The 24,708-nt window shown below is 50.4% G+C and overlaps 9 protein-coding genes across 9 annotated transcripts; 4 read left to right on the top strand and 5 right to left on the bottom strand.

Moving 5' to 3' along the window:
• Positions 1-338: 338 nt before the first annotated feature.
• IAR55_005254 (eukaryotic translation initiation factor 6) lies at positions 339-1,443 on the top strand (the record flags this gene model as incomplete). The annotated part of the gene is made up of 5 exons (XM_066948346.1): positions 339-348; positions 408-462; positions 557-962; positions 1,110-1,305; positions 1,373-1,443. The coding sequence occupies 5 exons, from the start codon at positions 339-341 to the stop codon at positions 1,441-1,443; spliced, it is 738 nt and encodes a 245-aa protein (XP_066800914.1).
• Positions 1,444-2,395: 952 nt separating this feature from the next.
• Positions 2,396-4,728, bottom strand: IAR55_005255 (uncharacterized protein; the record flags this gene model as incomplete). Its single annotated transcript, XM_066948347.1, has 3 exons — positions 2,396-3,332; positions 3,392-4,464; positions 4,585-4,728. The coding sequence occupies 3 exons, from the start codon at positions 4,726-4,728 to the stop codon at positions 2,396-2,398; spliced, it is 2,154 nt and encodes a 717-aa protein (XP_066800915.1).
• A 1,270-nt stretch (positions 4,729-5,998) lies between these two features.
• On the bottom strand, positions 5,999-7,291 carry IAR55_005256 (uncharacterized protein; the record flags this gene model as incomplete). The annotated part of the gene is made up of 3 exons (XM_066948348.1): positions 5,999-6,415; positions 6,473-6,661; positions 6,881-7,291. The coding sequence occupies 3 exons, from the start codon at positions 7,289-7,291 to the stop codon at positions 5,999-6,001; spliced, it is 1,017 nt and encodes a 338-aa protein (XP_066800916.1).
• Positions 7,292-7,530: 239 nt separating this feature from the next.
• On the bottom strand, positions 7,531-10,150 carry IAR55_005257 (uncharacterized protein; the record flags this gene model as incomplete). Its single annotated transcript, XM_066948349.1, has 12 exons — positions 7,531-7,986; positions 8,054-8,164; positions 8,217-8,254; positions 8,372-8,510; positions 8,573-8,644; positions 8,775-8,916; positions 8,967-9,135; positions 9,198-9,370; positions 9,432-9,511; positions 9,576-9,937; positions 10,005-10,069; positions 10,116-10,150. The coding sequence occupies 12 exons, from the start codon at positions 10,148-10,150 to the stop codon at positions 7,531-7,533; spliced, it is 1,842 nt and encodes a 613-aa protein (XP_066800917.1).
• Positions 10,151-12,109: 1,959 nt separating this feature from the next.
• On the top strand, positions 12,110-14,141 carry IAR55_005258 (uncharacterized protein; the record flags this gene model as incomplete). Its single annotated transcript, XM_066948350.1, has 5 exons — positions 12,110-12,699; positions 12,763-12,959; positions 13,019-13,159; positions 13,211-13,288; positions 13,339-14,141. 5 exons carry the CDS (start codon positions 12,110-12,112, stop codon positions 14,139-14,141), a joined length of 1,809 nt encoding a protein of 602 aa, XP_066800918.1.
• Positions 14,142-15,797: 1,656 nt separating this feature from the next.
• On the top strand, positions 15,798-18,705 carry IAR55_005259 (uncharacterized protein; the record flags this gene model as incomplete). The annotated part of the gene is made up of 2 exons (XM_066948351.1): positions 15,798-16,146; positions 16,220-18,705. 2 exons carry the CDS (start codon positions 15,798-15,800, stop codon positions 18,703-18,705), a joined length of 2,835 nt encoding a protein of 944 aa, XP_066800919.1.
• Positions 18,706-19,380: 675 nt separating this feature from the next.
• On the bottom strand, positions 19,381-20,108 carry IAR55_005260 (uncharacterized protein; the record flags this gene model as incomplete). The annotated part of the gene is made up of 2 exons (XM_066948352.1): positions 19,381-19,715; positions 19,814-20,108. 2 exons carry the CDS (start codon positions 20,106-20,108, stop codon positions 19,381-19,383), a joined length of 630 nt encoding a protein of 209 aa, XP_066800920.1.
• Positions 20,109-20,965: 857 nt separating this feature from the next.
• IAR55_005261 (uncharacterized protein) lies at positions 20,966-23,216 on the bottom strand (the record flags this gene model as incomplete). The annotated part of the gene is made up of 6 exons (XM_066948353.1): positions 20,966-22,277; positions 22,339-22,389; positions 22,462-22,623; positions 22,681-22,700; positions 22,807-22,986; positions 23,145-23,216. 6 exons carry the CDS (start codon positions 23,214-23,216, stop codon positions 20,966-20,968), a joined length of 1,797 nt encoding a protein of 598 aa, XP_066800921.1.
• A 333-nt stretch (positions 23,217-23,549) lies between these two features.
• On the top strand, positions 23,550-24,438 carry IAR55_005262 (transcription initiation factor IIA subunit 2; the record flags this gene model as incomplete). Its single annotated transcript, XM_066948354.1, has 5 exons — positions 23,550-23,593; positions 23,773-23,860; positions 23,953-24,012; positions 24,086-24,174; positions 24,336-24,438. The coding sequence occupies 5 exons, from the start codon at positions 23,550-23,552 to the stop codon at positions 24,436-24,438; spliced, it is 384 nt and encodes a 127-aa protein (XP_066800922.1).
• Between the last annotated feature and the right edge of the window lie 270 nt (positions 24,439-24,708).

Raw genomic sequence — 24,708 nt, forward strand, 5'->3', positions numbered from 1 at the left:
CTCGTACCGGACTTTTGTGTTTTCAAGTTAAAACAAGTGGTGACGGTATCTGCTCGACCTGTGGAACTTTGATTGTCCCCTCCATTTTAATTTGAAAAAAAGTTGGTGAATCAATTCGGATCCGAGAAGATGATGATGACTGAGGGTGGTTTATCGATTTGCAGTTTGCAGAACACCACATCCTCAACAACTTATAGAGACTCCTTCTCGATCATCGAATCTCAATCTCAAGCAGACAACTCATCAAGCATACTCTGCGAATCTACGCACAACTCGATACTCCACCTCGACTTCACCAGCTCTCCAAAGATCATTCATCCCACTGCTCACTCGTCATCATGGCTACTCGTATGTTGGCATCTGCGGTCGGTGTCGTCTAGTTTCTGCTAACCAGTGTTGACTCGCAGGAGCGCAATTTGAAAACTCTACTGACATTGGTGTCTTTGCCAAGCTCACCAATGCGTGAGTATCACTTCAATGAGTTTCGCGCTCGCCGGCATCACTCTCCTACAATAGACTGATTAATCCAAACGTTTTTTTTTCCTTTCCAAAACAGCTACTGCTTGACCGCTCTCGCTTCTTCGACCAACTTCTACTCCGTCTTCGAAGCTGAACTCGCCGACGTCATCCCCATCGTCCACACCACCATCGGAGGTACTCGAATCGTCGGACGCCTCACCGCTGGAAACAGACATGGACTCCTCGTCCCTTCCTCCACCACCGACCAGGAACTCCAACATCTTCGTAACGCTTTACCGCCATCCGTCGCCATACAACGTGTCGAGGAAAGGTTGTCTGCGCTCGGAAACGTCATCGCCTGTAACGATTATGTCGCTTTGGTTCACCCTGATATCGATAGAGAGACCGAGGAGATCATCGCCGATACGTTGAAGGTGGAGGTTTTCAGACAGACCGTGGCGAGCAATGTCCTCGTTGGAAGTTATTGCGCCTTGTCAAATCAAGTGAGTGTCTCTTGTCCATGCTCAAAACTCCATCTTTCCATCTTAATCCCACACAACGCCCAACAGACACCGTTTGTCATAGTCCCCTGCGGCTTCATGAAATCATTCACTCGAGATTTGCCGCTGACAGACCTATTTGTACTACAGGGCGGTCTCGTCCACCCCAAAACTTCTCGATCCGAACTCGACGAACTTTCCTCCCTTCTCCAAGTGCCCCTGGTCGCAGGAACAGTAAACCGAGGATCCGAGGTCATCGGCGCAGGTCTTGTCGTCAACGATTGGTGTGCTTTCACAGGTTTGGATACTACCGCTACCGAAGTCAGCGTCATCGAGGCTACTTTCCGTGAGTCCCCTCCTGATCCCTCCGACTGAGATACAGCTGCTGAAATGATCACGTATTCACGCAATAGGTCTCCAAGGACAAACGTCGGCGGCTGTCATTAACGAGATGAGAGACTCTCTTATCGATTCGTACGCATGATTGGGCAATCCTGTCCGGTCGTGTAGAGAATCGGTGAGGAGAGCGTGTCATGTTGTTCCAAGTTGGTTTGCATCTGTACCTAGACTGTTCAAGCCACCTATACTCTTTGAGCGAGCATGAAGTCAAAAGCAGCATGAACGTAGGGAGTCATAAATATGCCATAACAATGTAGATGAATCTTCATGATCATGTCCATTCCCTATTCTGTGGTATTCCAGGAAGGAGCATTGCAGTCAGTTAGCACATCATCTACTCGTCAGAGTTAGTTGATCGCATTGCGCAAGGTGAGCTCGGTTTCCTTCTGATGCAGATGCTTTGCTACATCCCAACTTGGCTGCTTTGCACTCGACTGGAGACTGTCTAACACCTTATTCATCATTCGTCATCTGCTTAGCCTGTGAGCGGTTCAAACCCTCAGCACCCATTTGGCGAGCTTGGTTTGTGGTGGTCTGCCTGCAGATGAGTGCTCCTCGTCTCTCCCTGCACAGGCGTGTGATATTTTCGCATACTCGGTCCTTTCAATACTCTTAACATCATGTTCGAATCCTCTACGATGCGCCGCTACACCACTTGTCCACTGACATGATTGCATAAAATCTTCTTCTGTCTTAATCGATCATACCGCGCACTATAATTTACATTTGACCTCACCACTGCAGGCAACTCCCCTCCCAAAAGCAAATGAACGAATACGAAAAATAAAAAAGGATGAAGTGACCCTGCCAGGATCCAATCCGTATACAGAGCGAAAGGAGTAATAGCGTGAGAGGGCATTTATTGAGTGAGGAAAACTGTCTTGGGACTACATATGGTGATAAAGAGGGTGAATTTGACCCGATCTAACCAGGCGAAGAGTGTGGCAATGCAGGTGAAGCTATTTGAATGGCTATAATATAACAACGATGAATGGAGACTGAATGGTGATTTAAGAATACGGGTGAATTTAGATGCACTACGCCCTGGTAGGCATCGCCGATGCGTGCTTCAAGAACCCGCACAGAGCGCCGATCGGGTTCTCCCTAGCACTATGCCCAGCTGTACTGCGCAAGCCCATCCCTGTTTGCAGTTTCAGACCGCCCATCAACATGGCCAGACTGTCCTCTTCCATCTCCACCTTGTCCTTCTCGTCACTGACGACTCTAAGCCTTGCAGTGCCAGTGACCACTGCAGCGAGTTTGTCCGTGTCGAGGGTCTTGCCGCTGCCTGTGGTAAAGGCAGACCAGAAAGAGTTTGCCAGCTTCGATGAGATATGACTGGAGGCGGCTGCAGCTGCCGTAGCGGCGGTAGCCAAGTCGGATTTCTCCTCCACGAAGAACTTTGGTCGTACATCACCAGTCAGGTTGGCTTTGTCAGCAGCAGCTTCACGAGCGAGTCGTGACCACATCTGCATGCGGTAGTTGTCCATCGATCGAAGAGAGAAGGGTGTGTTCTCCGACCATTCCAAGAACGGCTGCGACGTATCCTTGCCATTACCAACGTTGGCAAGTGAGTTGCCCCTCGCGTTGAGTCCGTCCTCGTTGAGAAGTGGGTTGAGGTTGACTCTTGGCAAGTCAGCGATGGAGCGAAGAGGTGGTGAGGGGATGGACGGGAGGACGAGATCGGGAGTGAACATTGTATGGCAGATGGTAGAGCCACCGCCAAACATATTGTCATTGCCTCCCCAGGCACCCCTGAGAGTTGAAGGGATGTCTTTGCGAGGGTTGAATGTGTTGAGAGGTGTTTGGCTTCGTCTGATGGTGTTGGGTCCAGGACCAGCAGTAGCGTTGACCGAAGATAGCGAAGGTGACATGGCGAGTGCATTAACCATTGCAGGGGAGATGGAAGCCTTGTTTGCCGTCTCCGGGTGGAGAACCAACATGGTGCTTGCTTTCAACGCAGCAAGTTCACGTCTGAACATGCGAAATCACATCAGCACGCATCCAAATTCCAAAGGAACCTGATTACCCACCTCAAGTCCTGGTTCTCAGTGCGAGAGTTCACCAACTCGCTCCTCATCTCGTCAATGACAGTGTCTCGGTCCTTGATGTGCGCTTCGAGAGTGCCAATGTAATCTTTTCTGCGCGTTCGGAAAGCACGAGCACTAAGCTTGTTTCGAAGTTGTCTCTTCTCCTTGGAGGATAGCTTCTTGTACTCCTCCGGAGAAGGACGCCAGGAGTCATCATCATCGAGATCTTCGTCATCACCACGCACGACTGATGACATGCCACCACCCTTCTTGCCGCCTTTGCCCTTGCCCGTGGAGAAGATAGCAGGAAGAGGAACGAGTCGATCGATTTTGTGATCGAGATCATCTGTCATAGTGCTCAAGGTGGATTCTTGTCGGACATTGCGCTTGGCTTCGGGCGATTCATTCTCGTCGCTGACAGAGCGAAGGACCTCGACGTCCATATCGTTGTTGCCGCTCTCCTGCTGAAGAGGCACGGTCTGTGGCGGAGCTGGGGGACTGACAGGTGATGTGGTTGAAGCAGAAGTACATCCTGCTTGGGTGGAAGGTATAAGCGGCGAATTTGAGAACACCATAGAAGGTTGAATGGTGTTGGGAACAGCATGAGCCGCAGTGTTGTCTAAGGGAGCGGTAACTGTATTGGCAACTTCAAGACCGAATTGCTGTTGATAGTTGAGAATGTTCTCCATCAGTTGCTGGAGGGCCATTTGCTGATCGAGAGGCAATCCTGGGAACGCGTTGAGTTCCACAGGCGTTGCACCAGCTTGTTGTTGTTGAAGGGGTTGAGGAATTGGCATTGGCCTGACTTGAGCATTGGCTTGGACAGGCGACTCGGAGCTTGATGTCTCGCCAAAGGTGAAGTCCATTGGTTCTTGCTTGATTTTGATGGCTTCCTGTGGAGGAGCACTTGCAGACTTGGCTTCTGCGCCAAAGGAGAAGTCAAGTGGGAAGTCCATGCTGGAATCAAGGAAATCGAAGCTGTTCTGAGGATTGAGAAATGGCTCTTGGGAGTTGGACATAGGCAGTGGCGACGGTGTACTGTTTGGCGAAGTAGTATTAGGTGAATGGGTGTGCGACTGTGACGGTGACGGTGGAAGAGGCCGTGACGAAGACGGACCGAGGAACTCTGTCAGCCATTGATCGACTTCTTCACCAAGAGAGAATTGGTAAGGTGAAAAAGGAAGACATGCACTCACGCTAGCATCGCCTAGCGAATCGAATTCGTCGAAGTTGAACAAGTCTTCGAAGCCTTGAACCGACTTGTCGGGCACCAGGTTCATGTCGATGTCGTCGGCATTGGAGGAGGCGGTAAGAGTAGGTGAGAAGAGAGTGGGGGACATCCTGTTATAGGTCACTAGAGGTACTGATATGTGAAGACTGTGTGAGTCGTGGTATGGGTGTAGATGTACACGATGACGAGAAGCGAGGTGTTGCTGAAAATGAGGTAGGTGATATGAGCTTCGTGCTGCCAGACAGTTATAGAGAACGAGGCCCTTTTGTGGGAAATGTATGACAAACACAGCCACAGCCTTTATCCAAACACCCTTGTTGGGTGTATTGAACGGGGTAACGATGGAATGTGTGTAAGGCAACTGTCGTAATCGAAAGGCACTGTATGCAGTGTTTGTGGTGGTAATGAAGGATAAAGGAGAGGGAATGTAACGGTGGGAATGCTTTGAGACTCACCTTATCGATCGCGCTGTGTATGACGGGAGATTGTACACTTATGTGTCTTGCGTGGATGGGCGTGTTGTCGCCGCTGTTGTCTGTGCTGGGTCAATGCGTGGAGTTGGTTTACTTGTCTATTACCATCCTATATATGAGGAAGAACGGATTGTTAGTGATGAGAGTGGTATGTACAGGTGCTATTGAAAGTTGAATAAAGGAAAGGGAAAGGGGAAATCGCAGCGGCCGATTGGAGGTGATGTATAATAATAATATGATGTGACGTTTCTGAGATGGGGATGGTTATCCAAGCTGGCGCCATAATAAGTTGAAAAGACGAGGGCGAAAGGGGAAAGGGAAAGGACGTGGCAAACGGCATCGCATCGCATCACTACTCGCTATCGGTCATCTCTGCCCGAAGGTCTATCTATCTGAAATTTCTTTCCACCTCTTTCCATGCATCCCCATATCATTACCGTGCATATAAAATAACAAGCGCTTGTTCCAGACTCTATCTCTCTGCTTTCTTTCTCTTGTCTCACCCCTCTCTGCCCGATGTCGTCCGAAGGAGATATCGTACATACTCCACATGGGGGGACCATTTGATCCGAACGAGTATGTGGTCGCTCGGCCAGGGAAACCGATGTGTTTTGCCACCACATTCTCGGTGCCGGAGGGGTGAGTAAGCGTTTGAATTTTCGATCTGCACCTCCGATATACGTAAGGCCGAGATTGGACATTCGGTCATCGTCCCTTAGGTACATATGAGAATACATGAGAATACATATGAGAATACATGTGAGAATACATATTAAGAGGAGCTCGCACAAAGTCACTGCTTCCACGAGATACAAAGGGGACGAACTAGTAGTACAAATGGGATTTACAATAAATGGCCACTGACGAGTTACGGTGAAGCGAATCCTGCCCCATGAATAGGTTGTACTAAGGTGACCAGCCAAGGAGTTTACGATGATAGTCAAGCTGAGCTTTGGGAATCCGGTAAGCTGCACGTCGATCTACATTCAACAACTCGATGATTTCGTTCGCCTTGGCATAGCCGATAGAAAGTACCAACCACTGGACGATCATACCAGCAATGCGAGATGTTTCCGGCCTGCTCATATCACTTTCGTCGTTCCATCCGCTCTCCTTCACGAGCGCTCTCTCAAGCCTGAAAGCCCAGGACAGCAGAACGGTCTCATCCTCTGAATGAGCAACGGAAGCTCGTCGGGTGATGTCGACCGCATTTAAAATCTCGGTCAGAGTTTTGGTGTTGATGACTTTGCGGGCAGAAGGGTTTTCGTGCACCAGATTTTTGTATTGAGTGGAACTCAGCGCCGTTTCGGCGGTTTGCTTGACCTATCGACCCACTCTGTAAATACAAGACACACAGTGGGTTTTCTGAAAATCACTCACATCGAGGTAGCTCAGATGGTCATGAGGAGCATGGCCGGTCGTCAATCGAGTTTGGCCACACACAGTGACCAGGTATTTGACTATAGCAGCCTGATACAAGGGTCCATAGTGGCCCGTTTCTTCGTCCGATATGCTGGTTACATCGCTTCGAAGATCCGTCACTTGCTTTTCAAGTGTGTCCTGCATCCTCTGTTAGAACCGGTCCATACGATTCATAAGACAGCTTACGAGGCGAGATCTCGAGTCCTTGCTCTCCCTAGTAAGTGTGGCCTGCATCCTCTGTCAGAACCGGTCCATACGATTCATAAGACAGCTTACGAGGCGAGATCTCGAGTCCTTGCTCTCCCTAGTAAGTGTGTCCTGCATCCTCTGTCAGAACCGGTCCATACAATTCATAAGACAGCTTACGAGGAGAGATCTCAAGTCCTTGCTCTCCCTAGTTGCAGCTTCCCACTCTGCCCAATCCGATGCCCGTTCTTCAGTCGACGCCTCCTTCGCCTCCTCTTTGTCTTTCTCGTATTGTCGCTTCGCCTCCTCCTTGTCTATCTCGTATTGTCGTCGGACCTGCTTCGCCTCCTCCTTGTCTTTCTCGTATTGTCGCTTCGCCTCCTCCTTGTCTTTCTCGTATTGGCGCTTGTCTTTCTCGTATTGTCGTTGGAAGCGAAGGAAATTCTCGTAAAAGGAGAGCTGGATGAAATTACCAACGGAGTTAGACAAGAGCACACAAAGTCGACTGGGGGTTCCACCTACATGCTGGGACACATCGCTTTCACGACCCACGACATGGACGTGCTGGTTGGGAGCAGGCTCTACAACCATTTCGCTGTATCGCCTTTACACCATCGCACTTGGATCTTCGGTTGAGATAGTGGGCGAAAGTAACGGAAGTGGAGCAATGCGTGTCGGGCGAAGAGGAGGACGACATATTGGCCACCCGCCGGGTAAATAATAGATTGAATGCGTAGCTAAGCTAAGTTTTTGCGGCATAATCTCCAGGTGGCACTTCTAAATCGTGATACGCCATTGACTAACAATTCCGTCTACTGTATTCATCACGCTCATATAGCATCTGCAACCATGCTCCTCCACCTCCTCTGAACCTCAACAGACTCCCTGAAAATCTTGTATTTGACGTCCAGCAATTTCACCTCTCTTTTCGCCTCGGCATCCGAACGAGGATCAACCCTCTTTCCAGGATGAGTCATCTCAACCATCACATCCCACAATCTTGTTCCTTCCTTCTCCTTGGCCTCCTCCGCATCCTCCTGAGTGATGATTGCCTTTCCTTGTCGCTCCACGGTCAGATCGTATGCATATCGACCGAGCATAGCTGCACCGAGAACGACAGCTGCTGAAGGCTGAGGAGGAATGATGATAGGCATTTGAAGGACAGTCGCGAGAAGTCTCATTAGTGGACCGTTCTTCGCCTGAGATCCACTCATATAGATTGAATTGATCTGGTGACCCTTGGCGTTCATCTCATCGACGATATGACGGGTTTGAAGAGCAATGGCCTGATATACGTACGCGGATCAGCTACGCGCGTTGGGGCGCTCTTCCTTGCGTCATGTCTCCACTCACCTCGAGGGTCACGTTGAACTTGGCGGCCAAATCGCTCAAAGTGTCGTCAAGCGTGAGACCCGTGATCATGCCTTTCATCCTTGGATCAGCCAGCGGTGAACGGTTGCCATGCTACTCGTGTTCTTGTCAGCATCACCTATGGATCTCTGGGTTCGTCACTCACCAAATCGGGATAGAAGTGGAGATCTTTCGTCAAATGGGCTGTACAAGCTGTGATCAGCCTTGCCCAAAAAGAGTGATATTGCCAGTATTGCCACAACGACATCCTCCTTGATCACAAAATTTCAGGCTCGCGCTTTTGAAGTCGACAGGACGTACTCAATGTGTCCGCTCCACGCTCTTTCATCATCTCCTCCAAACGGTCTCCTAGAAGCTCGAAAGTGCTCTTGCTTGTCTTCTGCGACAGCTCCAAAAGTTTCGGGTATGCGGGATGGGTTTGCATCGTGAAATCGATGAGCTGCAAGGATGATGAGCCAAAGGTACCTTGGAGTGTGCGGTAGGTGATGAGGGCTAATTTACCTGACCAGTAGACGATTGACCTCCTTCATTCATCCACAGACCAGGGAATACGGCGTCTCGGTAGGGTCCCCACTGTAAAATAGCATGCCAGTCTCAGCAGGAGCAATGACGATGGAAGCTCAGATCTTGTGCACTCACGACACTGAGATACATGTCAGCGTATATTCAGGCGACGAAAGACACGGTGAACTTACCCAGGAACCAAGATACCCTCCTTGCTTTGCGCGATATGACACGTACTTGTGCCCGCAATAGCAGCAAGTCTAGCACTAGCGTCCTCTAGTGTCGGCTTGGGTGTGCCTTCACCGGCAGCGGCAGCCACAGTCCCAATCCATCCAGCATAACTAACATCAAGTCAGCTTTGACGTACGCAAAGCAACCGATAGAAACTCACGCATCGATGACACCACTTCCTACAGCGGTGCCTTCAATCAACCCAAGTTCTGCGGCAGCTCGCTTGCTCAGACCCTTGCCAACCGGCTGACCGGCGGTGAGGACAAGACCATTCTTTCCTGGAATACCACCCAATTGTTCGAAGTCTTCTTTCACCATTTCGTCGAGCCCTATCGAAAGGCAGATATTAGCCCTACTGGCATACTGGCGTCAATGTGAACCATGCACGTACCGATCTTGTTGAAGAACCTCGCGGACCATCCTTCCTTGCTGACTTCCTCTTTGCCACCATCACACTCGTGTTTCATAGTAGCGCCGATGGGAACATACGAGCATTTGCACGCAAGAGAGCATGTCGATCTAGCAAGAGAGGTAGTGGCATGGTAGGTCAAGTAATCCGGAAGACTGGTGAAGACCTGTCAATCTGGGCAACGCGTAAAGAAGAGGAAAGGTTGCAATGACTCACTCGAAAAGCATGCAATCCTTGAACCTGTCTTTCGCCATGTGTTTGCTGAGCCAAAGGGTCTTCGGGATCTCCATCTCGAGCTGGAACCATGACAGATCTCATTGAGCACTGAGTCTCTTGTTCTGTCAAAGAAGTACAACTCACACTCATGGTCTTGCCAACGAATCCGAGCACGCCCTCTCCGGTAGCATTGATCTTCTCAGCTTCCTCTTCAGCTCTGTGATCCGCCCACAGGATGACATTCCATTCTCCCGCTTTCCCCAGATTGTCATCCTTCTCATCCTCTTCAGTCGCTCCGGTCCTGGAAACACTGATGGGTTTACCGGACTTGTCGACGACAGCAAGCGAACATGTCGCGTCGAAGCCAATGCCCTTCACTTGGGCTGGGTCTATACCTGACTCGGAGAGAATCTTCTTGCAACAGGTAGAAAGGGAGGTCCAGATATTCTGAGTGGATTGTTCGAAGATTCTAGGGTCTGAAGGTGATCTGTGGGTGAGTGTTGCAGCTAGCCGAGAAGAACTTGTACGTCAACTTCCTGCGCTCAAGAAATGGTGAGACCAGTGGAAGCTCACCAGAATGCTCAGCGATGAGCTTCCCGTGTCGGTCCACGAGACATGCTCTGCCAGAGCCAGTTCCACTGCACAGACATCAGCTCAAGTCCAAGGTCCACTGGTTCAACTTACACGTCGAAACCAATGTAATACTCCATCTCGCTCATGATAGATCTTGTCGTTGGCGTTGGCAAGCCAGATTAGGGATGGAATTGACGAGTTGATGATATGGCTAGGTGACGATCAGAAGAGAGAAGGCGCAGAACTGTCTGCTCGGCTGTGTCGTCTACAAAGGAGTTTATATTTTCCACAGCCCATACGATCCGGATGCTCCAACGACAAAGACATACCCCATCCCCCTCCCCGACCCAAACCAATCCGGGGCTCATCAAGCATATTTCCCCGGCTTTTCGTCAACTGTTTACACGTGGCGGATGATCCATCCATTTGAAGCTGATACGGTCGGTGAAGACGACCGAGGATCGCGAGCCTAACTCTGTCAGGCGCCCAGTCAAGATCTCAAACAGATTCGCACAGGTCTCACCCAAGTCAGGTCCGAAACACATCGCGGAGCAGAGATGATGGTGCCTCTCTTTGCTTGCTTTTTCATCTGGGCCTTTTTTACGTTGTTTTGTCGGGATCGTCGCGTACATGTGTACAAGGAGACTGAGAATCTTGAATCAAAAGCTTCATTGGTCTTGCCTCTCCAACTGTTCTGTCAGATCAGAGGTGGCAAAGAGAAAACCTAGAAAAAACCTACGTTATTGTAGAACCGATTGTTCATGTCATATTGGCCCACTCGCCACTCCCTTACCCCACAGACCTGCATCATAACCGACGTATGGTCTGAGAGAGTCTGACGACGAACGAGAATAAGCTTTAGGAACAGGTGTTTCAATCTTCCGCAGTGGGAAAAGAATCTGAATCGACAGAGCATACACGAGGGGAATCAAAGAGGATCAATCGTTTCATCTTGGCACTACGCAGACTCAGGAATCTGATCCCATTGACTATACTCAGATCCATCGGAGGGTCGGTCATCGAACAGGTCGAGGGCTCGTGTTCAGCTGCGTGTTTAGGTCAGGTGTTTTGTTGTGTATATGTGTCGTTGTCTCGTCCCATTCAGATCGGTCTCAACAAGAGGGTCATTGCGTCGATCATCACATTCTTGTCATCGACTCTTCGTCTTGCGATATCTCTGAATCACCTCTTTCTCATCTCATAAGAACACTTACATATACTCGAACCCACCTTTGGACTCCTGGAAACAGAAAACGACCCCACATTCTTTCCAACCTACAATCCACCCTGATAAACCCTGAAAAGAGTGCATAGAAAATCACACAAGGAACCCAACTCTCCGACAAGTCACTGCCACTCCTTTGCTCAAATCTCACCTCCCGTACTCAAGCGTACGATACCATTACGGGGATTGCGAACGTCTGTCGTCAGGTAGTAGAGCGAGTGGAGCTTTTGCCAAGCGAAGAGACGATTGTGACAACCACGGAGCTCTGAATACCGGCTTTTACCTGTTCGTTTTCGCACAGAAAAAAGCGCGACTTGCTTTCTGCGCAGTTTCCGAATTAGCTACCGTAATTTACCTTTCAAGCCCTTCTAGGTGCACCATTGTTCTACCTCCAATATCTGTCTTGCTTTTCTTCTTACATCGACTTATTTGCATTGCATTCGAGACCCGAAAATAACGACTGGCCGGACCAGTATCCTCGTTGATCGAGCTGTTGACACGTACCAAATCAACGATTCTTCGACTGCTGGACAGCCAAGACATATTCCGCTTAGTCCTCGTCGGTATCCTTTGAGTGAGTCCGGGCGTCTCTACCTTTTGCCCGAAGCCCTTCCTTCCTCTACGCGCTGCCAGAGCTCTGACTGATAGTGATACTCTACGACTACAGACACGACCTCCTTTCTTTTTCTTTGCCCCTTGTAAGTGCATGAAACAGAACGTCGCGTCCCTTGTGCGTCCAAAACCATATGAAAGCTCTTGCTGATCGACGTCATCTCTCTCAATCCGACAGTTGACGAGTCTTCTTCCCCCTCATCCTCCTATCAAAAAGACGGTCACACACCGATTCGGCCGTCCCGTATCCATCTCTATTCGAGCCATCATGCTTCCCTTACTGTTTCTCGCATCACTTCCCCTGGCTCTCGCAAACCCTGTCGCCGACCCAGTCCCATTTCCAGGACCTGCATCCCCTACTCCGCTTGCCCGCGTCCCGAGGGGTATCTCTGCGCCTCTCTCCCATGGACAAGGCTATATCAAACGAGCCAAAGCTGTCGAGAAAGTCAAACGAGAATCGACACGATCGAGTAAGCATCGAGGACGAAGACACAATGGTTCTGGATTCGACAGCAGAAGTGGTGGATTAGAGGACAGGGACGAAGACGGATTACCTGCGTCGTGGTTGTTGTGGGCCGGAGCGAGGGTGGACACAAAGTACAATTCTGGAAAGGGAGGTTTTGCATCAGCCTACGCGAAGGAGTTGACCAAGAGGGCGAATGGAGAGATCGCGTTGACGGATCACAATCTCGACACCTCATACTCGGCCTCTCTGAGCGTTGGAACCCCTGCCCAGACCCTGGACATCGTTCTCGATACCGGATCTTCAGATTTGTGGGTTGCATCAAACGCATGTTCCACGTCGGCTTGCGGCTCGATGTCGACATACGATAGCTCTTCCAGTTCCACCAGCTCAAAGTAAGCATACAATCACCATCCACGCCTCTGTCTTGGGTATAGCTGACAACGTTCTTTCTGCAGCTTGACTTCGAGCTTTTCCATCGAATATGGGTCAGGCGAGGCAGCTGGAAATCTGGTACAAGACCTGGTCACTCTGGGAGGATATTCAGTTGCCTCACAGACGTTTGCTTCTTGCGATTCGGTTAGCCCAGGGTTACTGAGTTCTGGCGTGAGCGGTATCATGGGGCTCAGTTGGCAAGCCTTGGCATACTCCAAAGGTGAGTGGCTCTTCGTCGGGTTGGTTATAATCTATGCTAAATCAGTCTCGCTCATCCAGCTACCCCCTGGTGGATTACTCTTGCTCAATCGTCCTCATGGGATCAAAAGCTGTTCGCCTTCCATCTTGGTAGATACAGAAATGTAGCTGGCGCGTCGTCAGTTGAGTCAGATGGAGGGACTGCAACCTTTGGATACCTCGGTGAGGACTGAAAGGCGACTGGATAAGCTGGATGCACTAACCGATCTTCAGACTCATCCCTTTACTCTGGTGCCGTCACATACGTGAGCGTCGGATCCAACGCGCAGTACTGGCAGATCCCCATTGGCAGTACGTCGTCTGACCAGTCAGACACTCACAACCGCTGACGCCCTTACTAGGCATCTCAATGCAAGGCACAGCCATCTCCCTTGGCTCATCTAATATGGCTGCCATCGATACGGGTACCACCCTTGTTGGTGGACCTGAGTCCATCGTCGCTTCGATCTACGCTGCGATACCAGGGTCCAAACGAATGACTGGAAGCTATGCCGCATACTACGAGTATCCATGCAGCACTTCCGTCAATTTCGAGATCACCTTTGGCGGCTTCAACATTAAAGTGACCGATCAGGACTTCAACCTCGGAAAGTACTCCTCAGACACGTCGATGTGTACCGGTGCAGCCTACGTACAATCCCTCTCTTCCAGCTCACCGGTTCAGTGGATCGTTGGGGATGCTGTACTGAAGAACACCTACACCGTCTTCCGATACAGTCCTGCGGCTGTGGGGTTCGCTAATCTGGCTGGCGAGATCACCAGCAGTGAAGCGGCACAATCAACCACCATCGTCGACGCGACGTCTCTCTTTGTGTCTCCCACAAGCGCTATCAGTGGCGCCTCTACCTCGGCGAGTGGAAGTGCGACTACTACTTCTCGTGCGGCTTCCGCTTCCGGTTCAAGCACCACTACGATGACTTCGTCGAGTTCCAACGCTGCCTCATCTGTGTCGACCGTTGACGCTGGCCCGATTGTTGTGGTCACTGCCAGTGGGCCAGAAGGTTCGGCTGCTGCGGCGAGCGCTGCTAGCGCGGCCACATCTTCGGCATCAAGCGCTTCGGCGATCAAATTGACGGTCCCCTCCCTTGTGGCTGGATGGACGAGTTTGGCCATCTTATTTGGAATGGCCAAAGTGATTTTGTAACGTAACATAGTATTCATGACCATATACGAAGAGCAGTAGTTTATGTTATACATACTTCTTGCTAGCTGGGACGACTTGTTTATATCACTTGCATAGTTTGGGGGAACGGACTCCGTATGTGCATCCGCATCATGACATGGATACACGTACTTGGCTACTTGGGCGATCGGCAAAGTCTTTTGCGCATACAGAGCTTAAGCTGTCTCTATCTCCTTCTCTATCTGATGTCCCGAAGCCATACATCGTTTGTGTTCATGTACGACGATGGTGATGTCAAATGCATATCCTGCTTGCATATTGCCTCTGTTCCGTTCAGACTAGGCCGTCCCCCATCCGACCGTTCAGCACAAAAGTAAGCATCATCCTTCTCCATCCCCCTGTCTCCAATTTTTACCCATCCCCGCACTGCAATTACGTTACGATCAATGTGCGTTTCTGAAACCGAACTAAAGACGTCTGCGCATTGGATGGTATCGTCATTGTCATTGTCATCGTCATTGTTGTTGTTGTTATTCCCTACACGAACGCACGGTTCCATCCATAATCTACTGTATGTATTGCGTCAGCTCTGCTGAAGAAGAAGTTCGGTGGCTTGAACTCTAGTCTCATATCTTAGTCTTACCGGAAGATTAGAGCATGCGGGGTCATTTGGTACATGAACCCTTTGGATGGACGTTTCAAAGTGATACAGACGGAGCAATGAATACCCTGAAACTACCTGTCCCAGCAGAGAATTTGTTCGAGTACGAGCAGCAGTGTGTGTCAATAAGGCTAATCTACTCTATGTGTTCTGCATCCGAGATGTCGGAGGGCTATGCTTGGGATGCACAATATAGGACATGATAGATGGATCCATGCTTCGCTTTGCTTTGCTTTGCTTTACTGTTCTTTCATCGCTGGTAAAGAATGGGATCAAAGTGAAGGACCGAGCATTTACGGTGGCTTCTGTAACGACATCATTGACAGAACGAGGCGTTATCGAAAGGCGAACCATCGAAGAACAATAACAACAACAATAGATCAACAATAGCGAAAAAGTGAGTTCCATCACTCGCCTTCCTTCCTACATCCCGCTCATGATCAGTGGAGGGAAAATCCTTTCGCACCATGTCCATATATACATTGGAGTCGGACTTGGTTAGAGCATACTACTTATTGCAATGTTCGATTCACAGTTGCCGAGAATAGATAACGTCGGTCAGCCCACTCAACAGGTGAAAGCGAGAGAGCGAGTGATCGGTCAGTCAGGATTGGAATTTATCTCATAACGACTTTCCTTCTTCCCAACGCTGGGGCTGGCACTTGCTAGTTCATCGAGCCTCGTCTGTCCTCGATATCACAGCTGTACCTGCATTCCAGGGTCGATGTGCCGAACCGATGCGGTGATCTCAGACGAGCTGAACAACGAAATTCAATCGATCTTGAGCAAACAAGACTACCGTATCAAGCTACTTGCATCGACAGCTGAACAACATCCCTCCTTCTTCCTTTCACTGTCACCCACAAAACAGATCAGCTGTTGAAGCTGGACGGTGTGTATAACGATAAAAGCCTCAAGGGCAACCAGCAACTCTCAAACAGTGGACACCAGAATCGACTGTCCACAACATATCGACTCTCGAACATCTGTATCTTACCCAACACTAGACATTCAAGATGGATCCCGATGTCGGCGCACCTCTCACTCGGGCGTCCGTCATCTCCCCACCTTCCTCTCCACCGCCTTCTCGTCCCAAGTCATCACTTTTCTCGAGATTACGACGTTCCCCATCTCCCTCCTTTTCGGGTGCTCCACCCATCTCGATCCCGATGAAACATTCTCTGTCCTCGCAAGATCGCGGACCGACATCGTACAAGAAATCACAAGTCGGGGTCCCGATCATGATGGGTCGGAATAGGAGCGAGGAAGTTTTTGGCTCGAGGAAGAATGGGATGGCATTGGAGGACGAGGTGGAGTGGGAGAGGGTGAGGACTCTGCCCAGAGTTCGATTGGTGCCCCCTGAAGGTGAGTTGGGTTCCTGTCAGCAAGGCGTTGGCCTGAGAGCAATGAAAGCTGACTCCGCCGCTCGTATTTGCAGATGAGGGTGAACCGATCATGTTATACCCACCACCTCATTTTCTGCGACCTGCCACACCCCCGCCCATACTGCCTCATCCTTTCCTCTCTCCACCGAACTCACCTCCCACATCCCCACCCAACCATCGTACTACTTCACCACCATCACTCACTTCTCCACCTCGACGACCGGGCTCGATCTACTCCACCAACCCTACATGGGCCGGAATGGCAGAAGGTTTCATCTTGCCTCCACCGAAATTTCAACGGGCAAGATCAGGGTGGGGTGGTGCGCCTGCAGGGGTGATCATGCCCAAAAAGAGAGCAGAAGTGGCAGAAGATAGACGAAGAAGGATGAGTGGGATCTCGATGACTGGATGGAATGATGTCGACGACGGTGCACCTAGATCTCCGCCCAGAAAGATCAGAGCGTTAGAATCCGAGGAAGAGATTGCGGCGAATTGGAAAGCGAAGATTCAAGAAGCAAAGGAGCATGAGCAAGAAGAGATCATGATGGGATCCCAGCCTGTGTCTGACGAGCATCCGGCAGGGGAAATCGAAACCACGCCTGCTCCCGCAAGTGTAATGCCAGCCCTTTCCGATGAGACGGCCGATCCGTTCGGAGTGGCTATAGCTGCAGCCGTCGTCCTACCGCCTGACATCGAGGCCTCAGGAGGCCCGTCTCAGTCTGTCGAATCTACAGATCCCAAATCGGTACGGAATAGTCGTGCGCTGTCCCTCTCGGCCGCCACCTCATCACACTCTTCTTTGTCATTGGTGGAGCAGGCCAGTGTACCGTCGGTTCCTTCCAGCACTTCCGCGATCAGAAAACAGAAGTCACTCAAGACTCTCTTCTTCAGTTCTTCCACTCCGGCAGATACTGCCTCCTCGACGGCTCTTACCAGCGCATCTGTCACTTCTATATCTCTGCCTAAAAGTAGCAGTGGGAGCGGTCGACGTCCCATGGATGAGACAGAAAGACCAAAAGAGAGAGGACGAGGTATTCTTTCTCGAGCACGATCGAAACCTTCCCTCAAAATCGACGTAAAGATGACCAAAGGGTCTGGAGAAAAGATCGCCGGATCCTCATCAATACCCACCACACCTAGCTTGTCGACGGGTCGAAGCGGTCTTGCATCATCATCTTTTGCTTCTACACCTGCTTCATATACGAACTCACCCCATACCGCCGCATCCACACCTCGGGGGCTGAGTAAGCGCTTCTCATTGTCAAATATGTCGAACGCGTTCAAAAAGAGGTCCAGCAGTACACCTGTGACTGGGAGCTTGATGAAAGACTCGAGTGCACCTGTACCGACAGTGCCTGCCTTGCCGGAGATGTACAAAAAGGAGAAAGAGGCAAGGAAGGTCATACCAAGCGCTGTTCCCATCGGCCCGAGTAAGGCTCCGCCCTCACATGGACCGGGAGAAGAGAACGATTCAGCTCTCAATGATACACCGACAAGGTGCGAATCTCCCATAGCCATGGACGAACCAGCTCCGTCCGACGCGGTCACAGACTCAGCCACGTCATTCGAGAAGGGTGAGGCTCGGCTGAGCTTTGAATCGACGGGATCCCGTCGCGTCAACCCTTTAGCCCCCCTTCTACCAGCACTAGATCTGTCTACCACGACCACACCCCTACCTGACACTCCCACTACCGTTTCCGCCACGTCGATGGACGATTATGAAGAGGAATCGGAGGAGATCATACATGCTCAACTCATGCAGGTGACTCCTCGAACTCGTAGAAATCCTGGCTCAGCACTACAGGAGTTCCTGGGGTCTGGTCCGGCAAAACAGGGTAACGTAGTGATCGTGCCCCAGAATGCGCGACGAAGTGTCGAAGCGGTTGTAGTGCTGGGAGGTCGTTCAACGTCTGTTTTTAACAATCGCGCCATTCTCGATGGGTCGGAGGAGAATGTGAACTCGACAACAAGGGTGATTGAGGAACGAAGAGGGAGCACGGATACGGATGAGACCGATATCATAGTCACGCCAGTACATAACGCCTTGGAAATATTCGTGGCGCCCGATCCGGGTGCCTTTGACCAACCTTCCGCCTCTGCGGTATCATCGCCGCAGATCGACACTCTCAACGACGACGATCTCGAGTCTTTACCAAGCGATACAGTCTTGGTTGAGAATCCTCCGCCTCCACCTCCATCTTCCGAAACTTCGACAGCGGTGAAAGGAGATTCGACCTCAGTACCCAAGGGTAGATTCGCGAGCCCCGAAGCTCTATTGAGAAGACTTCACACATCGTCGAGAAAACAACAATCCACTCCATACCACTCTCAGGTTCGAGAACCAGGGGTACTTGCACCAGGAGCAGGGATACCTGTCCCGCCCATCCCATTCCCGTTGGAAGGCTGTATACCGTCCGAAGCTTATTCGAGCTTGATGAACGATGTTCAATTGAGGAGTCTACATTTCGAAGGATTAGGTTTGGACTTCGGCGAATGGGGTGACGAGATGGAACGGGGAAGCGTACGTGTGAGAGGTTGATCTTGATACCCATATAATAATCCTATTCCATGCCAGAAAAACATCGTTGTAATTTGATAATATGGACGATAAAGGACGTTGACGACATCATAGCATGAGAATGCATCTTGTAGAGATGGGATGAAAACATCCGTACGAAGGCTTGCGCAATTGAGTCGGGAGTGGATATGAATTGGATCCAGAATACACCGTTGTGAGTTACACAAGACCTTTGTCAAAGCGACATTCTTGTGACGATGGTGTATTCCGTGTGTACTTGAAAGTTGCACAGCTCGCACGTTAAAACGTTTCATTCGTCATATACGTTCATTGATAAGGGTATAAGGTTACAAGCGAGAGAGTTTTCGACAGGCCAAGGATATAGCACAAAGCGACCAAAAGATCGGGAACGTAGCTGTAAGGAGAATGAAGGTTGACAAAGCACTGGTAGAGGGAGTGTGGCCAAGTGGTGATGTGTAGGATAGAGGAAGAGAGGTCAAGGATCGCAAGAAGAGACGGTAGTGAACCGACGATCTAGCCGACAACCAAGACGGGAGAATTCGATAGCGTGCTAGAAGGACGATGACAAAAGTGAAGAAACAAGAAAAGGTAGAAGGTGTCATGAAGATTGTCCATACGAGCCAAGCGGAAAGGAGTACGCGTGCACTAGTCATATCTGTCACGAAGAGGCCATGATCAAACAATCTCAAGAGCCTCCTCTACCAATCCACCCAGCTCCAACGTACTCCAGAGATGCCATCCTCCCACCACCACCACCCCGATCAAGATCATCGACCGGATGTTGATCGTGGTCTGTCTCTTGGTCGGCGGAGGCGGATAGAGAAACGCCCTGAAAGCCGGTAAGAGTTGTGGTCCAACACCGTTGCCGTTACCGTTCTTCTCTTGTTTGGTCCGAGAGGAAGAAGAGGAGGAGGAGGGTGGAGGGATGGGGAGTGAGGTGGGTGCTAACAAGACGGTCTGACGGATGGGTGGTGAGGGAAGTCGAGGAGTGGGTGGATGAGGTGGTTCGGCTGTCAGGTCAAAGATCGACAAAGTAGATGGCCAAGTCAGTATGCAGAAAGAAAAGGCACAGAGGTAATGTTGGGATGGCAGAATGGCAGAAACTCACTCAGGACGATGCCCGGTACGAACAGACTACAATCCTTCTCATCGACATCTTCTCCATCAACCATCGACGTTGGGGTGGATACCAAAGCACCCATGATGATCCTTTGTCCCACAGGCGTTTTCGGCGTAGACATCGAAGTGGAAGTGGAAGTGACACTTTCCATCGAATCGGTCGAAGATCGTCTCGAGGACGTCGAAGTCGGAGAGGTGGTGTATGTGTATGGAGAATAGGTGGGAGGTGGGGTGGCAGGTGTGTTGAAATCGAGATGAAGTCGAGGTCTTTCAGTGGAACGCATCTTGAGAATTTATGGTTGTTGATCGCAAAGGTCAATCTGAAGGAAAGAAAGGAGGCGCGTAAGGGATCTATATATCTGATCGATCGTGCTCGTGCGGGCCTTTGATGTAACAAGGGGTTCGTTCGTTTGGGGCAAGGAGCGTTTGTGTATGGGCGCGGCGCGTTTCCGTTCAGGTCGTGATTCAAAGGACAAGGACAAGGACGTCGTTCTTTCGTCGTCGTCGGTATGATTTTCGTAGATCAGAGCGTAGTGGCTGTGTATCTTTGCCGATTCGAGACAAAGAGTGTGGGTGGGTTCGTAAGACCAAAAATTAAAATAAAAGAGCGTGAGTGTGTGGATTCCGACTGACCAGGACCAGCACGATTCGTGACAAGAGGAGAAGAGAAGGGAATATAGGAATGTAGGTATACTGATGCAACTGGATCCAAGTCGAAGATTGGGATAATTGATGTCGTAGGATGTTGCTACTGTCTGTCCACTCTCACGATGCACACCCTCTCCCTCTCTCACGCACACATCACAGCATCTTCACCACTCCGTTTGTTTGTTTACTCTTTTCCCCTCCAAAAAATCGAGCCCGTGCCTGCCTATCCGATCGACATTGACGGGTGCCACTCTCAAAAAATACCGAGATATGCCGAGCCCGCCCACTGCTCAAGTTGGCCCCGCACTCTGGGACTATTCACCAGCTCATCCTCTCAAACATTGTATGCGGGGTATTGTATGTATGCCTTGCATTTGGAGAGATCAATGCAGAGGATCATCGTCATGAAGGTACTAGATGAAGATAAATCCCGAATATACACATAGGATGCCGATGCCAGGTAGAAGTACAAACAATACAAGAGACACTCTGTCTATTTTGCCGTGTCGACGACGCTCTTCTGTGAAGCATCACCTTGCTGTTCTCCCTCCACCGCTGATGTGTCGCTCTCAGTGCCCGTGGTAGATGCAGTCCTCGTCTGGTCCACTTTCTTCTCAGCCGGTTCCGTCTGCCCCTTGCTTGGAGTCCCTGGCGATTTTCCTTTCCCTTTCACTGGCGATGTTCTGTTCTTGCTGGGGGATTTCTTGCCCTTACTTGGTGATGACTGCTTTTGCGTCGAACCGCTCTTTCCGCCAGCTGGTGATCCTACCGTCGCCTTGACGGTACTCGGAATTTTATCCTCTTCTTCCTTCATTTCCGTCTCCCCTGACGATTTTGGCTCATCATCCAGTCTGACTTCTTCCATCCCATCGCCTTCTTCTTCTTCGTCCCTCTTCGATGTTCCCTCAGTGGTCACGGTTTTTCCCTCTACCGCGGCTGACGGCGTTGCGCTTGCGGGGTCAACGAGCGGTGCCACATCCGACGCTGGAGCAAGCTTCCCCTCCTCTTCCAGCAGATCTATCTCGTCTTTAGGCACACCCTCGTCCTCTTCTTCCACTGTGTCTAATTCTTCTATCTCATCCTCATCCGATGCGGCTCGCGGAATCGTCGCCACTAAATTTTCCAGGGCGTTGTCCTGAACTTGCGTTTGATCCGACGTGGGTATGTATACAGCGCTTTCTATGCTTTCTGATCTCGCTCGGTTCTGTGCTTGAGTTTTCGCAAGTGCGTCGTCAGCCTCTCCTTCGCTTGAAGTCTCGGGTAACGCAGGAACATCTGAGGCGCCACCCCACATCATCGTCGCTCGGGGCTGTTTTCCCCTTCCTAGTGTGCCTCTTCCGACGGTCGCCGCACCGACAGCTGATGTTTCGTTGGCCGGCTGAGAAGTCGTCCCTTTCACAGCTTGAGGATACGGGTGTCGGTCCAGCGAATGTGGTCGTTTCTCTCCCGAAGTACTTCCACCCTCTCCCTCACCTCTTCCTCTCGTCCCATCCTGCTCTTCATCACTGCCTTCTTCACCGCCATCATCATCGTCATCGTCGTCATCGTCATCTACATCATCCTCTGCCTCCTCCTCGTCGTTGTTCGAGCCGAATCGTCCGACCACCTCTCTGGGAATGACGAGCAGTCCAGGACCAACCAGCTCATATCGCTCGCAGAGACCCACGAATCGCGCATAGAGAGACGTTTCTGATTCGGCGAGCGAGAAGGTTTCACGATGGTGGAAATATGCGTGGGAGAATATCCGGGACAATCGTCGGAACAGAGAAGGGAAATGGGTCAAGGATGCGGAAGGGATTTGCATTCTGTGAACCAACCGATTCAGTCTTTGTCGCTTCTCCAGCGTAAGAGCGTCATCTCACTTACCTTGATGGAAAGTTCTTCGATGAATTCAGTAAAGCCGTTGTCGAGTCGACGCTGGGATTTCATATTAGATAAGTGCATGCCGTAGATATAAGGAGAAAATGTCAAGAATAGTCTGATACTCACGTATGCAGGATGTAATCGATAGCACAGCACTCCTCTGTCCCACCTCCACCGTGTGCAACGCATAGATAGAGCCATTCGTCCGCCTTCATCTGTGGGCATGTCTCGCGAGTGCATATCGGTAGAAGTGAGGTGAGCAGAGGTGTCAAATCTATCGGTATGCGTCTGGGTGATTATGTCAGCCCTGACTGCACAAGTCTCTGACAGAGGCCGCAGACTCACCTGAGATGTTCATATATCCACTGTGAGATTTCGAGGCAAGATATCGGGACCAATTGTCAGTGTGCCATTCGAGGAACACGACACAACATGACGAACAGAGAGGACAAAGGACAAGAAGGGACTCACGACATCTCTCTCGGGTCCTTTCCCACCCACACTTCCATCTCCTGAAGGGACCTCCACGAGCCCCTCGATATCGTGAGGATCATGTCTGATCTTGAGAGCTAGATATTCGGCAAGTTGGAAAGGACCGTTGAGTGACGAGAGCGATGGCACGGGCGGTGTAGGTGGGATAGGAGGTATGTCCTGGATGAGCTGAGAGTGTTGGTCAGTCCGTACGGAAAGAAACGGCAAGTGAGCAACAGAATGGGTGATTCGTCCGGTGAAGCATTGACGAGTGGCTGGTGTGGAAGACGTCGTGAAGGAGGGGTTGATGATGGGGCGAGAAGTGGATGGACACTCACGGACAGCTTCGTCCCTCGTTTCAGTCGATACGCAGACCCTTCAGCTTGTTGTTGCGCGGAGGGGATGATCATGCTGAAAACGTTCGTATTCGAGAATTGTAGTATCAAATCGATTTGCTGATCACCATCATCAATTCCCGACTTGCAACTTGTCTTCAAAAGTGATCTATCTCGTCTCCCGTTTACGCGTTTTGTTGTCAGTTAACCGGATTGCCACTCTAATTTTAAATCCACGTGTATCCTGCACTGCTCTTGCCACCCAACTCTCCTCACTCTCTCCACTTTGCTCATTTACCCAATCGACAATCCCATCTCTCACTTGTACCTTCCTCTCTTTCATCGTCCAAGTCGTCATACACCAATAGACGACGACATCCTCGGTCAAAAGGACGTAAATCTTCCACTATGGCATCCGGTCAGAGCTACTACGAGTTTTACAGAGGTTCCAGGTGAGTCACAGAAGTTCCTCTCTTGACCTCACTCCACTTTGGAAAGGTCGTCGGTGTCTTCTTCCCAATACAGTGGGCGACTTCTGCAGCTTCTGGAATACGCTCGATTCCTCAAACCTGCTAATCTGTCTTTGTATGGAAGGGAGAGTATTTGCTGATGTTCTCGCTTTTCCTCGTAGTATCGGTACGGCTCTTACCGATTCACTTGACGAACTGATCACCCAAGGCGATATACCTCCTCAATTGGCGATGCGAGTATTGCAACAAGTGCGTTGAAACTGAAGCACCTCTCGATGAGAAATATCCATCATATGATATCTGGGATCTCGTGTACTGACTACTGTTCTGTTCCTGAACAGTTCGACAAATCCTTGACTGAATGTCTTCAAAAGAACGTAAAGCACAAGACTACTGTCAAGGTGAATATCCACGTCTTTCCAGCTTTCCAAATCGGCTCATAGCTTGACATCAGCTGACATCATCGTATGACAGGGACATCTCGCAACATATAGACTCTGTGATGACGTATGGACATTCGTGGTGAAAGATCCTCAATTTAAGATGGAAGGGATCGGATCTGGGTGAGTGTCTTCACCTGTACAAAGTTGGCAGACAGCTCTTCCTCACTATGGACCAATTACCCATTTCGATGCGCCCATCCGACCTCTGCACGAGCGAATGATCATGGTGGATGCCTGAACGAGAACACATGACTGACCTACCTTCTTCGGGATCATCGTAGCGGCGAAGTCGTCACGGCACCCAAGGTCAAGATCGTAGCTTGCAAGAGCGGGGATGCGCCCGAGGGCAAGAAATCAGGTGGCAGAAGCGGTGATTATGCGTAATTCAGGCATGAGAAGAGATGATAGTCCAAATTTGGCTATGTGGGGACGAGCTACAGAGTATGAAGGAAAGAGTGGAAATAATTCAATCAGAAGAAACGAACTGTAACGAGAAAACAAAGGGCTAAGCAATCGAGAGCTCAAGAAAGATATTATATGGACGTTTGTAGAAATACCTTAGCCATTGTATGTATTAATGATGTACGAGAAGAAGATCTGGGGTTTGTCGAGTGCACATGGAACTGAATTACATGGAATGGCTACGACTCGATA

This window comes from Kwoniella newhampshirensis, chromosome 11 (assembly GCF_039105145.1).
Source record: "Kwoniella newhampshirensis strain CBS 13917 chromosome 11, whole genome shotgun sequence".
NCBI classification, from domain to species: Eukaryota; Fungi; Basidiomycota; class Tremellomycetes; order Tremellales; family Cryptococcaceae; genus Kwoniella; species Kwoniella newhampshirensis.